The 14,380-nt window shown below is 51.4% G+C and overlaps 1 protein-coding gene across 1 annotated transcript in view; it reads left to right on the forward strand.

Moving 5' to 3' along the window:
* The window catches only part of LOC136167405 (O-acyltransferase like protein-like), a 47,073-nt gene that overhangs the window by 31,797 nt on the left and 896 nt on the right, over positions 1-14,380 (forward strand). Inside the window, exons 11-13 of the mRNA XM_065934995.1 lie at positions 2,914-3,027; positions 4,750-4,879; positions 9,342-9,528. Coding sequence (XP_065791067.1) covers positions 2,914-3,027; positions 4,750-4,879; positions 9,342-9,528 — 431 coding nt within the window. The remainder of the gene's footprint in view (positions 1-2,913; positions 3,028-4,749; positions 4,880-9,341; positions 9,529-14,380) is intronic.

Raw genomic sequence — 14,380 nt, forward strand, 5'->3', positions numbered from 1 at the left:
TATCTTGCTTTTTAAAAATTATTATTTTAAGATATATAAGAAAACATTCATTTTTCACATCTGATTTGTAAGTCTTTGATTACTGGGCATGGGGCTGAATTCCAAATATGTGTTAACTAGCTCTGTTTTGTGGTTACCTGTTAATGCTCTTTGCAAGGAGACATTTAAATCAAAGGCTGACCTGTGATGTTGCCCACTCCAGTGCTATGCAAACACTCAAGCATCTTGGGCAAGGAAAATGCATCCTAATTTTAATTTAATCTAAGAACTGAACAATTTTTTAAAAGGCAGATCTATTTTTTTACATGCATATCTGAAGCACATGAAGTTTTCTAACTGCAAATGTAAGAGATTTTGGTTGACTACTTAAAAAAAAATATTCCACGCTTCCACTAGGCACAGAGGTAGATTGCTGGTATAGAGTCTGAGTCAGAAGATGTGAGTTCAAAGCTGGGGGACTCAGCAGAAGTCGCTGGACTCTCGTCATTTTTCACATCTGTGAGATGGAGATGACGCACTTCACCTCAGGGCTGGAGGAGACAGCGAGGTCGTACCCATGGAGACCAGCACATGCCCTCTGTGATGGGCTGTGGCTGCTGCAGGGGCTGCTGCCGGCTCCTGGGGGGCAGGTGCGCGGCTCGGCCAACCCTGGAGCCTGGGCAAGGAGGCCGGGCAAGCCTCTACCGGCTCCGTCGGAGGCGCGCTGGCAGCAAGATGCCCTGACTGCTGGCATTTAGGGTATTTAGTGAAGGAAGCGCTGGCTTCTCCCAAGCCCTCTCTCCTTGGCTTGTAGACGGCCGTGCCTCCTCGCGTGGTCTTCCCTCAGGGCTCTCTGTGTCCTAATCTCCTCTTCTTATAAAGACACAAGTCTCACTGGATTAAGATGCACCCCAACGACCGACCTCATTTCACCTTAATTATCTCTCTAATGACTCCATCTCCAAACGGAGCCACACTCTGAGGTCGTGGAGGCTAGAATTTGCAGGGCTGGGGGACATGATCCAGCCCACAAGAGTCTGTCCTAGGAAGCTTTTAGTAGAGTCTTTGCAGCTGTGATAACCAGCGGAGATGTGTCTGACTCCTAAGTAGAGGTGCCACGGTGTGGGCTCCAGTTCCCCAGGGAGTTAGACAAATATTTACTCGAGTGGATGTGGGTTTTTATTGGATGGCCTGACCAGATGGGTTACCACCCACCCATCCACTAAGGACAATGAGTTCTCAGTACCTCTGCACTCTAGACCTGGTGGGAACCTGCTTGAGTGTCCCTGTGACCCAGACAGCCTGGCCCCGGTGTCAGCATCTTTCTGCGGGGCCGTCGTGGGAGGAGGGTCTCAGTTCCTTGCCTGGAAACCAGCGCCGCCCAAGCCCGTGGCTGTGGTCCCACGCTGGGCCTCTAAATGGAAGGAGGTATAAAAGGTAGGGCTTTTTCCCCTCAGAGAACATACGCATGTAGAAGTCTAGTAATGCTAAAGGAGGATGGAACTGGAGGGTCTGCAAAAGGCATGATGAATTGGGACTTCCTGGTGGCCAGTGGTTAAGAACCTGCCCTTTCACTGCAGGTCGTGTGGGCTCAATCCCCGGTCAGGGAACTAAGATCCTGCATGCTTCCTGGGGGTGGTGGTGGTTGTTTAGTCACTGAGTCGTGTCCTTTGCCGACCCCATAGACTGTATGCTCAGCAGGCTCCTCTGTCCATGGGATTTCCCAGGCAAGAACACTGGTGTGGGTTGCCATTTCCTTCTCCAGGGGATCTTCCCTACTCAGGGATCGAACTCACATCTCCTACATTGGCAGATGGGTTCTTTACCACCGAGCCGTGGTTCGGCAAAAAAAAAAAAGGCATGGTAGATATACTGCATGCTTAGGATACCTCCCCAGCCCACGCTCATTCATGGCAGACGTTACTAGTCAATTACTGCACCATGAGCTAAGACGCCTCCTGCGCTCTGAGCACTAATACTGAGCTAGAACTGGCGCTCTAGATGACGATTTACTCCCTAAATCACTGTGGTGGGAAGCGAGTGGCATCTCATCTCTTCCTCACGAAGAACCATGGCAACTTCCGCAGTGGACTAGGATTGCCAAGGCAGGGTTGTGCCTGGTTGGTCTGACATCCGTGTGGGACATCTCTTCCACTGCAGACCCTCCTGGTCCTAACCCTCCAGATTCCCAGGAGATAACAACCACCCTGAGCCTCTGTCCTGACACCTCATTTCCTGCCTCAGAACTGAACCCTCTCAGCCTACATACGGAGTCCCAAATTTTGGAGGAATTAATTTTTGTGGGGCTACCTTTGACCCAAGGGGGCATAGAAGATGGTAGGAAAATGCTGCTTTCTTTCACTCCCTTAGGACAGTTTTGAGGTGCCTTTCAGAAGGCTCCACAGAACATTCTGGAAGAACTGAGCACTGGCCACCGTGCTAGCGCCTTGCATTGGCCTTCCTTGTTCCCCTGTTCCACACCCTGCCCTCATTCTTACCTCCACACGAACCACCTGAACCTGACACTTGCCAGATTTGCATCCGGGTGGGGGAGGTCCCCGGGTCCCCCTGTTACTCTGGCCCCTCGCGGTGCCTCACCTGTGCCTGCCAGTCATCTCTCTCCCGAATCAGTCACCACTTTTAATTTTTACTATTATTATTATTACTTTCTTTACTTTTCTTTATGTCACACCTCCCGGCATGTGGGACCTCAGTTCCCCGAGCAGGGGTGGACCCCGTGCCCGCTGCAGTGGAAGCACGGAGTCTTAGCCACTGGACCCCCGGGGAAGTCCGTGCACTTCAGTCCGTTTAGTGCTTCGTGGGTGGCAAGCCTCTCTCAGCGGCAGGCTGGCGGGAAGCACCTCTGGCCGCCCGTCCGCCAGCACCGGTAGCCCCAGCGTGAGAACGAACGTGACCGCGCTCTCTTCTTTGCAGAAGCCGGCGCGCCCTCGTCCTGCTCGGGGCCTCGCTGCTCCTGGCGTCGTGCGCCGCCTCCGCTCTGCTCACGCGGGCTCACGGCCTTCCGGTGGCAGCTCCGTCAGAAGCCAGGTAACCGCGCGGTTCCCGGCCCGCGGCCCTGCCCCTCGCCTGCCCTCGGGATGGCCGGGGCCTCCCGGGCAGCGCTGCTGAACGCATGCCGGGCTCTCAGCGCTGCGCACGCCGGCTCCTGCGGAAACCTGGGCGGGAGCTGTTCGGCCTGATGGGAAAGTGCATTGCGCGTCTGTTTCCGAGCCTCGACTCTTTCCGAGCCTCTGACTCTTTCCGAGCCTCTGACTCCTTCCGAGCCTCTGACTCTGAGCGGGCGCTGGGGCTCTGCTCTGAGCTCACGGAGCTCACGCTCGCCCACTGAAACGCTTCTGGGCGGGAAGGGGCGCCCCCACGTGGCTGCACGGCGTCCCTCCTCCAGGGGTGAACGGCTGCTGGGAAGCTCTGCGGTGGGATGGAGACAGAAATGTAAGGAGGTTGGGGTTGCCCCTTCGAGGCCACACGCCTAGTGGGTGGCGCAGATGCCAGCTGAACCTAGGACCTCGCCCACTACGCCACTTTGCCTTCCGATGGGGTATGTGTAGCAGATACTCCTCGGTACCGCCCGGAGTCTGCTACAGGAAAAGCCGGTGAGATCTGCTCATCTGCTCTCAGCGCAGCAGTCAGGCTGATGCAGATGGAAACCGGATGCTGTCAGTCATCTGCCCAATCCTTCCACTGTTCTCAGGGCAGAATCCCTGTCTGGCGTCGTCTGTCTCTCCCCCACCCGCTGACTCTGGACAGGTCTCAGCAGCCTCCTTCCCTCCACACACCCAACAGGCTCCCTCCGCAGGGTCCTCGAACTTGCTGTTCCCTCACAGGAGAACGCTGTTCCTCTAGAGTCCAGATCTGGGCAAGGCAAGCTCCTCCACTCCCTGCAGGCGTTTGTACGCATGTCCGCTTCTCAGAGCAGCCTTCACTGACCTCCCAGGGTGAAACAGCCCAGAACTGTGCCTGGCACAGAAGTGCCCAAGGGGCTTCCCTGGCAGTCCAGTGGTTGGGACTCCATGCTTCCATTGCAGGGGGCACGGGTTTGATCCCTGGTCAGGGAACTCGGATCCCACATGCCACACAGCATGGCCAAAAAGAAAAAAAAAGTGCCCAAAATGCATTGCGAGTGGAACAGATGAATGGATGAGCGCCTGAGCACATCCCAGGCTTTTAGACCAGAGAGGCACCACGCCCTTCCCATCACGCCATCAGCTTCCGTGTGCGCAGCTGGGTGGCTGAGAAGGCGGCTGGCTCCTGCTCTGCCCCATGGTTCTCATCCCCAGATGCAAATGAGAGTCACCTGTTAGGGGGTGGGGATTGACATCTCACCGATGCTTCCAGCAAGCACCACCCTGGACCAACTGAATGTGAATCTCCAGGGCTGGGGCCCAAGCCACCCAATTTTGTGAGAGCTTCCACAAAGAGGTTCACATCTTTTAGAAGAGGTTCACTTCTGGGAACCACACTTTTAGAGCTATCCTGACATGCCAGCCACTGGAAACAGCTATTTAAAAAGAACGCAGTCATCATATTTCCTTGGGTCCCAGGTTCCAAGGGACTTTGGAATTTCAGAAGCCAGCTGTGGCCCAAGGCAGGGTCGTGAGGGCACTGTTGGCGGATCATCACTGAAGAAAGGAACTCACGTACTCCTGGTGTCTTTGGGTTTGCGGATTGTCCCAGTGAATGTCTGAGAGGTGCCTTTATCCACGTCCAGATCAGATGTAACCTCTGGCCTTTTGTCCTTGTGTTTTTCAGTGAAGAGGCAGCCAGACTGTATTTCTTGGAGTATTACACGAAGCCCTACTGTCGATACGGGCCTTTCCTTGTGGGCCTCTTACTGAGCGTTTTCATGCACCATCACCAGGCAGGCATTCTGAGAACCAAGGTACATGGCCCCCCCATGCCTCCCTGTAGGAACCAGCTTCACTTGGGGTCAGACTGCCCTTGGCCAGGCTCTTCCAAAGCCCTGGGCAGGAGGCAGACTTCCGGGTACTTGACTGGGCTGTGGTATGTCCGCAACGGCTCTTGATGCCAGAGAATAAGAGGAACCTTGTCTTCTTCCCTGATTCTCTGCTATCCTCACTGAGCTCCCCTTAGAAAGCTCCGGATCCAGCACCCAGCCGGGTGCCACCCACTGGAGCCCTGGCACAGACCCAGAGAAACCTCTGATGTGGGAAAACACACCCGCTGAGATGGCAAGGGCAAGCCCCTCTTCTGGAAGCTCATGGTGACGTGGACTGGATTTTCTTTAATAGCAAAAGCTGTTTGGCTTCCAGAAATAAGATTCTTGGTCAGATTTGATGGTTCCGTCTGGGAATCAGGTTGTGAGGTGTTTAGAAAGCTGTTGCTTTGCCTTCCAGATGGGGTTTCTTCCATGTGGGTAATCATTCTGGTTCACCACCCAAGGTCATAGGTCAAGCCAGAAACCTGGGTTCATCTTGGATGCCTCCTGCCTGTCGCCGACCCCTCCCCATCCGGTCACCCACCACGCCCCTCAGACTGTTTCTCCTACTGGTCTTTCGTGGCCGTTCCACCTCACCTTGTTCAAGCCCATCTCTTCTCTTACCTGGAATCTTCACTAGTTTTCTTGCCCAGTCTGATCTCAAATTCACCCTCAGGGCACTCTGTCTAAAGCACTACCTTAGCCTCAGCTCAGTTCAGTTCAGTCGCTCAGTCGTGTCTGACTCTTTGCAGCCCCATGAACCACAGCACGCCAGGCCTCCTGGTCCATCACCAACTCCCGGAGTTTACTCAAACTCATGTCCATCGAATCAGTGATGCCATCCAACCATCTCATCCTCTGTTGTCCTCTTCTCCCCCTGCCTTCAACCTTTCCCAGCATCAGGGTCTTTTCACATGAGTCAGTTCTTCCCATCAGGTGGCCCAAGTATTGGAGTTTCAGCTTCAACATCAGTCCTTCCAATGAATATTCAGGACTGATTTCCTTTAGGATGAACTGGTTGGATCTCCTTACAGTCCAAGGGACTCTCAAGAGTCTTCTCCAACACCACAGTTCAAAAGCATCAATTCTTTGGGACTCAGCTTTCTTTATAATCCAAGTCTCACATCCATACATGACTACTGGAAAAACCATAGCTTTGACTAGATGGACCTTTGTTGGAAAAGTAATATCTCTGCTTTTTAATATGCTGTCTAGGTTGCTCATAACTTTTCTTCCAAGGAGTAAGTAAGTAATTTCATGGCTGCAGTGATTTTGGAGCCCCCCAAAATAAACTCTGCCACTGTTTCCACTGTTTCCCCATCTATTTGCCATGAAGTGATGGGACCGGATGCCATGATCTTAGTTTTCTGAATGTTGAGCTTTAAGCCAGCTTTTTCTCCCTCCTCTTTCATCAAGAAGCTCTTTAGTTCCTCTTCACTTTCTGCCATACAGGTGGTGTCATCTGCATATCTGAGGTTATTGATATTTCTCCCAGCAATCTTGATTCCAGCTTGTGCTTCCTCCAGCCCAGCATTTCTCATGATGTACTCTGCATATAAGTTAAATAAGCAGGGTGACAATATACAGCCTTGACGTACTCCTTTTCCTATTTGGAACCAGTCTGTTGTTCCATGTCCAGTTCTAACTGTTGCTTCCTGACCTGCATACAGGTTTCTCAAGAGGTAGGTCAGGTAGTCTGGTATTCCCATCTCTTTCAGAATTTCCCACAGTTTGTGGTGATCCACACAGTCAAAGGCTTTGGCATAGTCAATAAAGCAGAAATACATGTTTTTCTGGAACTCTCTTGCTTTTTCGATGATCCAGTGGATGTTGGCAATTTGATCTCTGGTTTCTCTGCCTTTTCTAAAACCAGCTTGAACATCTGGAAGTTCATGGTTCATGTGTTGCTGAAGCCCCGTTTGGAGAATTTTGAGCATTACTTTACTAGCGTGTGAGATGAGTGCAGTTGTGCGGTAGTTTGAGCATTCTTTGGCATTGCCTCATGCAAAACCTGCTTGTATGACTTCTGTTGATCCACAAGACCTTGAGGGCAGAACATGTTCCTACGCACCTCTGATTCCACAGCATCTGGTTCTGCAATCACTCAATAAATGAATGGAGGATAATTTGCTTCTCAGGGAAAGAAGGGTCAAGAATTCCCTTGCACTATTAGGGGGCCATGCTGACCCCAGATCCCCTCTGCTAGGCCCTACTTTGGTTTGTTGAGGTCTTGTGGGAGCCTCATCTAAATGTTCTAGAGACAAGGCCCTGGGCCTGGGAAAGCCTTGTGTTGCTCGTAGCAGGAACAGGAGCTAGAGCGTCACGGGAAGCGATGGATCCACAGGGCTACAGGACTTTTCCTGTAGGCTGGAGTGACGATGCTTCCTTGAAAATGCACAGTCAGGTTGTACATTCTAACAGAAGACCATTCAGAGGTGCTTTGGGACTTCTCTGTGGTCCGGTGGTTAAGGATCCACCTTGCAATGCAGGGCACATGGGTTCGATCCCTGGTGCGGGAAGATTCCATATAGCTCAGAGCTACTAAGCCCTGGCACCAAGACTGCTGAAGCGGGTGTGCCGCGAGCCTGGGCTCCGCAGGAGAAGTCCCCGCGAGGAGAAGGCCACACACAGGAGCAGCTCCTGCTCGCTGCAGCCAGAGAAAGCCCTTGTGCAAGAACAAAGATCCAACACACACACACACACACACACACACACACACACACACACACACACACACACGCACACACGCACACACTCACACACAAGAGGTGCTTTAGTGTAGTCCAGGTTCATAATGCCCAAGGAGAAAATGGGTGCGGACAGAGGGGAAAGCCCACGATGAGACGGGGCATTTGGGAGCCGCTTCAAGGACCGGGTCAGGAGCAGGGAGGATAGAGCTGGAACACAAGTCAGGCTCAGCTGGAGGAACGACTTAGAAGAATGAGTAGGCCAGGGGCAAAGTCTAAGCCAGGAAAGAACAGAGTCCCCGCCCGAGGCCGCTGAGGCATGTTCCGTGTAGTAGGGATGAGATAAGGCAGCGTGCATTCTAAGATCGAAAGGAACCCTAGGCTCAAAGAAGAGGCTCGCGGAGAGCTCTCGAGGAAGTAACGTCGTTCCCTGCCGCCAGAACCTGAGGCAGGAGCCTGAGACCCGAGGGAGAGCTTCTCTTTAGAGATAAGACAGTAGAATAAGAAGAAGCTAGTTCAGGTCGATGTAGATGTCATCGTAGCACCCAGAGAACTGGAACAGAGAAGCAAGAGAGACCCTTGGAAGATGGGTCTGGGTCTAAAAAGGTCAGTCAGTTCAGTTCAGTCACTTAGTCGTGTCCGATTCTTTGCGACCCCATGGACTGCAGTGCGCCAGGCCTCCCTGTCCATCACCAACTTCTGGGGCTTACTCAAACTCCTGATGCCATCCAACCATCTCATCCTCTGTCATCCCCTTCTCCTCCTGCCTTCAGCCTTCCCCAGCATCAGGGTCTTTTCCAATGAATCAGTTCTTCGAATCAGGTGGCCAAAGTACTGGAGTTTCAGCTTCAACATCAGTCCTTCCAATGAATATTCAGGACTGATTTCCTTTAGGATGGACTGGTTGGATCTCCTTGCTGTCCAAGACTCTCAAGAGTCTTAACCCCCTGAAAAGGTCAGGTAAGGTGAAATCTAAGATCTTGAACTGAGCCCAGTAACACTGATTGAATTTAACTCACGGAGCTATTCTGTGAGCTGGAAACGTCTCCATTCTCCCGCTTCTCCTGCTCCTTCCGCCAGCTGTGTCCCCAGTGACGGGCGTGGCCCAGGTATGGGCTGTGTGCTGGGGGCTGTCACATTTAGGGTGGGGGCAGAACCAATCGAGGAGCCCTATTTGTTTGGAACAGAGTGGGAGGTTCAGAGTGGTGGGGGGCACGACTAGAGCATTACCTTTCCTTCTTTCTTTTAACTGTAAAAATGATTCAGAATTCACTATAAGTTGCAAAAGTAGTAGAGATCTTGTGAATCCTCAACCCTTGTTTCTCCACCAGTAAGTTGTTCTGTAATAACCGAGACACTGATGTTGACACAGTCCATCAGCCTTAGATCCACCAGTTTCACGCGTACGCGTTTGTGCGTGTGTACAGTTTTGTGCAATTTTATCATGTCTGTAGGTTTGTGTAACCACCACCCCCATCAAGGTGCAGAGCTCCCTGCCACCACGAAGGTCACCCTCGTGGACGTGGTCACACCCTTCTGGCCCCCACCCCGCCCCCACCCTGACCCTTCGTAACCACTAAGCTGAGCTTTCTGTTCCAGTCCAGAGGTTCACCAATAGGCCCTGAAAGTGGCTGATAACACACCAGATGTCAGTGTAACAGGGATGACATGCCCCGTGGCCAGGACGGGCTGTGAGCAGAGCCTCTCCTCTCCCCCAGGGGCAGGCTCTGCTGGGCTGGGGGTGCTCCCTGTCGACCCTCCTGCTAGTGGTCGCCCTGGCCTACACGGTGGACGACGTCTCCCCAACCCGCTCCGTCGCCGCTGCTGTCTACCAAGGCCTCCACCGGACCGTGTGGGCGGTGGCCGTGGGCTGGGTCCTGTTCGCGTGTCAGGAAGGCTATGGAGGTAGGATGCAGCGTCGGGCATGCGCGGGGCTCAGACGCTGGTCTGTTAAGGGCGACAATGTGAGAACACATGTACACGGACTAGTACTGACCGATGAATGACTGACAGAGACTCAAAGACACCTCTTGTCTACATATTTGGGGAAACCCACCTGTATATTCTGGAGAAGGAGGTGGCAACCCACTCCAGTATCCTTGCCTGGAAAATCCCATGGACAGAGGAGCCTGGGGGGCTGCAGTCCATGGGGTCGCAAAGAGTCGGACATGACTGAGCGACTAACACTTACTTACTTACCCATATATTCTGTTTGAGATGTTTATACCGGTTTATATACACATGCAGGTTCTAAAAGAAAATCGGCAACCTCTCCAATGAAGCTAGTTTAGAAATTAAAATAGGGACTTCCTGGTGGTCCTGTGGCTAAGACTCCACGCTCCCAATGCAGGGAGCCTGGGTTCGACCCCTGGTTGGGGAACTAGATCCCACGTGCTGAAACTATGAGCTCATATGCCACAACCGCAAGATCCTGAGTCCTGCAAGTAAGACTTAGTGCAGAAAATCAAATAAATAAATAAGTTTTTTTTAACAAAAGAAAGAAAATGCTTTTTAAAAAAAAGAAGAAGAAATTGGAAGTGAGCAGGTAAGGTAATGTCATGAGGAAGAAAATCGCAGTGCTGGGACCCACTTCCACCCTCGTCTCCCCCTCTGACCATGTGAACTAAAGAGTCAGCAACACCCCCTCGGCCCTTTGATAATGGGGACACTCTTTCTGTTGAGCCAGCCTTTCAGAGTGGAACAGATAAAGAGCTTAAATGGAAAGAAAGGATCTTCTCTAGATTAGAAACGTCTGTTCAGATCACCTGACTTTTCCCTCCTTTCCTCTCATTGGCCACAAGGTACCTGCTCATGTGCTACTGTGGGTTGCTCAGCCATGTCTGACTCTTTGCGACCCCATGGACTATAGCCCGCCAGGCTCCTCTGTCCATGGAATTCTCCAGGCAAGAAGACTGGAGTGGGTTGCTATTCCTTTCTCCAGGGGATCTTCCCGACCCAAACCCGTGTCTCTCGCATTGCAGGCAAATTCTCTACTGTCTCAGCCACCAGAGAATCCCACGAGGTGCTTGAGGTGTCAGCAGATGACCAAGAAAGGCTGGCGGGAATCTCCCAAGTGGAGACACCACACATTTGCACCCCTCCCCTACCCGGGAAGTAATCGGAATGAGTTTAAAACTTGGCCTGTGAACCCAAACCCGTTAGCCTCAGCAAAGGTGGCTGGAAAAGCCTGATGAAATGAACATAACGAGTCCTGCTTACTGAATGCAAGCTCGGGTCAGGCCCCGCGGAGAACTGCACCCACCGCCCCAGGCGGCACTGGCCACATAGCTATAGGTAGGGCTATAAATAGCTCTGTTCCCAGCGAGGAAAATGGGGCCTGGAGATGAAGCCGGCTGTGAAGGTCACACAGCTGGAAAGCGAGCCTGGGCCTCAGGACGCAGCCTGAAGCCCCTCTTCACTTCCGCAGACCAGCCCCTCTCCCCACTGAAGGCGTTTGTTCAGATTGTTCATGCACTTCTATGCGTGCAGAATGCTGAGAGATCTGTCCTTTAATATTTCAGCGTTAAAAGCTTTCCCTTCTATGGAGACCGATGTTGCAGGGGGGTCAGGCTGGGTTCTGACTGATGTATTTGCATTTACGGGTTTGGATCCCATGACCTCCATTGATGACAATGACTGTGAACTGTTGACAGTCTGAGAACATGAACAACTACTCTCCCTGGCCTGGCACAGGCCAGCTCAGATGTGCCGGCAAGCATCCCAGGATTCCTGTCTAATGCGACAGCCCTGTGGGTCAAGAATAATTGGTTAGATTTCTCAGGTGGCTCGCTGGTAAGGAAGAATCCACCTGCCAATGCAGAGGATGTAAAAGATGCAGGTTCAATCCCTGGGTCAGGAAGATCCCCGGGAGAAGGAAATTCACTCCAGTATTCTTGCCTGGGAAATCCCAAGGACTGAGTGAGCCTGGCAGGCTACCGTGCAAGGGGTCACAAATAGTTGGGAATGGCTTAGCGACTAAACAACTAGTGTTTTGTTGTATATATACATATATGTATATATATACATATAAGCTACAACCTCTTATCCATTCATCTATTTTGTTTGCTTGCAAGATCTTAGTTCCCTGCCCAGGGGTCAGACCTACACCTTCATCACAGAGTCCTAACCACTGCGACCACCAGGGAATTCCCCCATTTATCTGTTGATAGGCACTGAGGTTACTTTCATATCTTGGCATGCATTTTTTTTTTTTTTTTTACTGACTTAATTCTACAACTATTTTGTTTGTTTCACAGGAATAGCTTGGTTCATCATTTGAGATTCATATGGGGGCAAATGCACCTTTTGATTATGAGTTATATTTATTCACTTGATTGCATAAAATACTTAATTGAAAGCTCGCTCTATGCCAAGCACTGCTCTAGATGCTGAGGATATCACAATAAATAAGAAAAATCCCTCTCTGTAGGAGATTGCCATGGGGTAGGGAAAGTGCGAGACCAGGAGACTCTAGCAGCCTGAATAAGGGTCTCCATCATTAGGTCCTAATTCCTTGGCAACTTGCAGCTGTGGTCAAGGATCTTGAGAAGGGGAGATTATTTTGGATTATTTGGGTGGGTCCTGAAAGCAATCACACATTTTCCTATAGAGGGAGCAGAGGAGGTTTCACACACACACAGAGGCGCTGGTGACGTGAGAGAGACTTGAAAACACTGGTGTTGAGTGGACTGCTGTGACTGCAAGCCACGGAATGTCAAGGCACCAGAGCTGGAAGAGAGGAGGCATGGATTCTCCCACAGACCCTCCAAGAGAATGTGACCCCATCCACGCCTTGATCTTGGCCTGTGATGCTGATTTGGGGCCTCTGGTTCCCAGAATGATGCGAGAGCAAATTTCTGTTGTTTTTAGCCACCGTGTTTGTGTCAGTTGTCACAGCAGCCATAGGAAATGAACCCAGAGCCACATGAAGTAAATATATTTGTAATACAATTTCAGATGCAGATAAATATGGTGAATAAAAACAAGCCAGGGGAATTTCCTGGCCACCCAGTGGTTAGGACTCCATGCTTTCACTGCCAAGGATACAGGTTCGATTCCTGGTCAGGGAACTAAGATCCTGCAAGCCTTGCATCAAGACCAAAAATTAAAAAAAAAAAAAAAATTCAGGGGTGGGAGTGTAACTGGATTGGGGTGCATTTGCAAATACGTGGTTCAAAAGCACTCCAGGCAGATGGAATCCTAAGTCAGAGTTCTCCAGTCTGGAACATGCTGAGTGGGTGAGGAGAACAGCAAGAAAACCAGTGAGTCAGGGGTCAAGGATCCAGGCAGGAGAAAGATGGGAGTGAGGACAGAGAAGAAGGAAGGGCTCGAATCATGCCAGGCCATCAGGGCCTCGGGAGGAACTTGGATTTTATTCTAAATGCCATGATCTGGTTTGTGATTTTAAAAGGTGAGTCTAGATGTTTTTTTTCTGTGTGTGTGTGTGGCTTGAAATAATAGAAATTGATTTTCTGGTTTTGGAGATGGCTTAGCAGGTAAAAAAATCTGCCTGCGATGCATGAGACGCAGGAGACTCGGGTTCTATCCTGGGTCGGGAAGCTCCCCTGGAGGAGGGCATGGCAACCCCCTCCCGTATTCTTGTCTGGAGAATCCCCGTGGACAGAGGAGCCTGGCGAGCTACAGTCCATGGGGTCGCAAAGAGTTGGATATGACTGAGCGACTGAGCAACTGAGCTTGAGCACTCAGTTCTGGAGGCTAGAAATTCCAGATCAAGGCGTGGGCAAGGTCCTTCCGGGAACTCTGAGGGGACTCTGTCCCGCCCTCTTCGGGGTCCTGGACAGCCTCGGCGCGTCACTGCAGTCTCTGTCCCCGTCTCCACGTGGTCATCTCCCTGCGTCTCTCCTCTGCGTCTGTGTCTCCTTTCTGTCGGTTTCAAGGACATTTTGGATTCAGGGCCCACCCTAATCTAAGATGACCAGACCTCTCATTCTTTACCTTAATTACATCATTTCCTTCTCCAGGGCATCTTCCCGAGTCAGGGATCAAACCCAGGTCTCCTGCATTGCAGGGAGATTCTTTACCGTCTGAGCCACCAAGGAAGCCCATATGACATCTGCAAAGACCCTTATTTCCAATTCTGAGGTTCCAGGCGGACACAGCTTTGGGGGAGTACCACCATTTACCCCACTGCAGAGAGCCATTGGTTTTATTCAGCAAGGGAATGGCTCATTGTTCTTATTTTAATTCCTTTAAATTCAATAGCCACAAGTGGCTCACAGCTATCATAGGGGACAGCCCCGTTGCAGAAGACACACCAGTAGCAGAAGGTGAAGGCTCTGGGGCCACACGGTGTTCCCGCCCTTGTCCTGACGTCCAGCAGCTTGCGTGCTGCGCCTTGAATCAGAACCCAGGCCGGCCAAGGGACTGTGCACCTTGTTCTATATGTGGAATGTTTTGTGTTCAGAGGTTGAAACCACACTAAGGAAATAAACTGACTGTAAACTCAACATGAGCATCTCTTGTTATTATTATATGTCTACAATGGGGAGTTGAAGTTTGTTTTTGGCTTTGGCTTATCTGTTTTAGTTCATTCTCCAGGTGGCGATAGTGGTAAAGAACCCGATTGCCACTGCAGGAGATGCAGGAGATGTGCGTTTGATCCCTGGGTTGGGAAGATCCCCTGGAGAAGCAAATGGCAACCCACTCCAGTGTTCTTGCCTGGAGAATCTCCATGGACAGAGGAGCCTGGTGGGCTGCAGTCCACGGGGTTGCAAAGAGTCAGACACGACTGAAGCAG

The sequence above is a fragment of the Muntiacus reevesi genome, chromosome 4, assembly GCF_963930625.1.
Source record: "Muntiacus reevesi chromosome 4, mMunRee1.1, whole genome shotgun sequence".
Classification (NCBI taxonomy): Eukaryota; Metazoa; Chordata; class Mammalia; order Artiodactyla; family Cervidae; genus Muntiacus; species Muntiacus reevesi.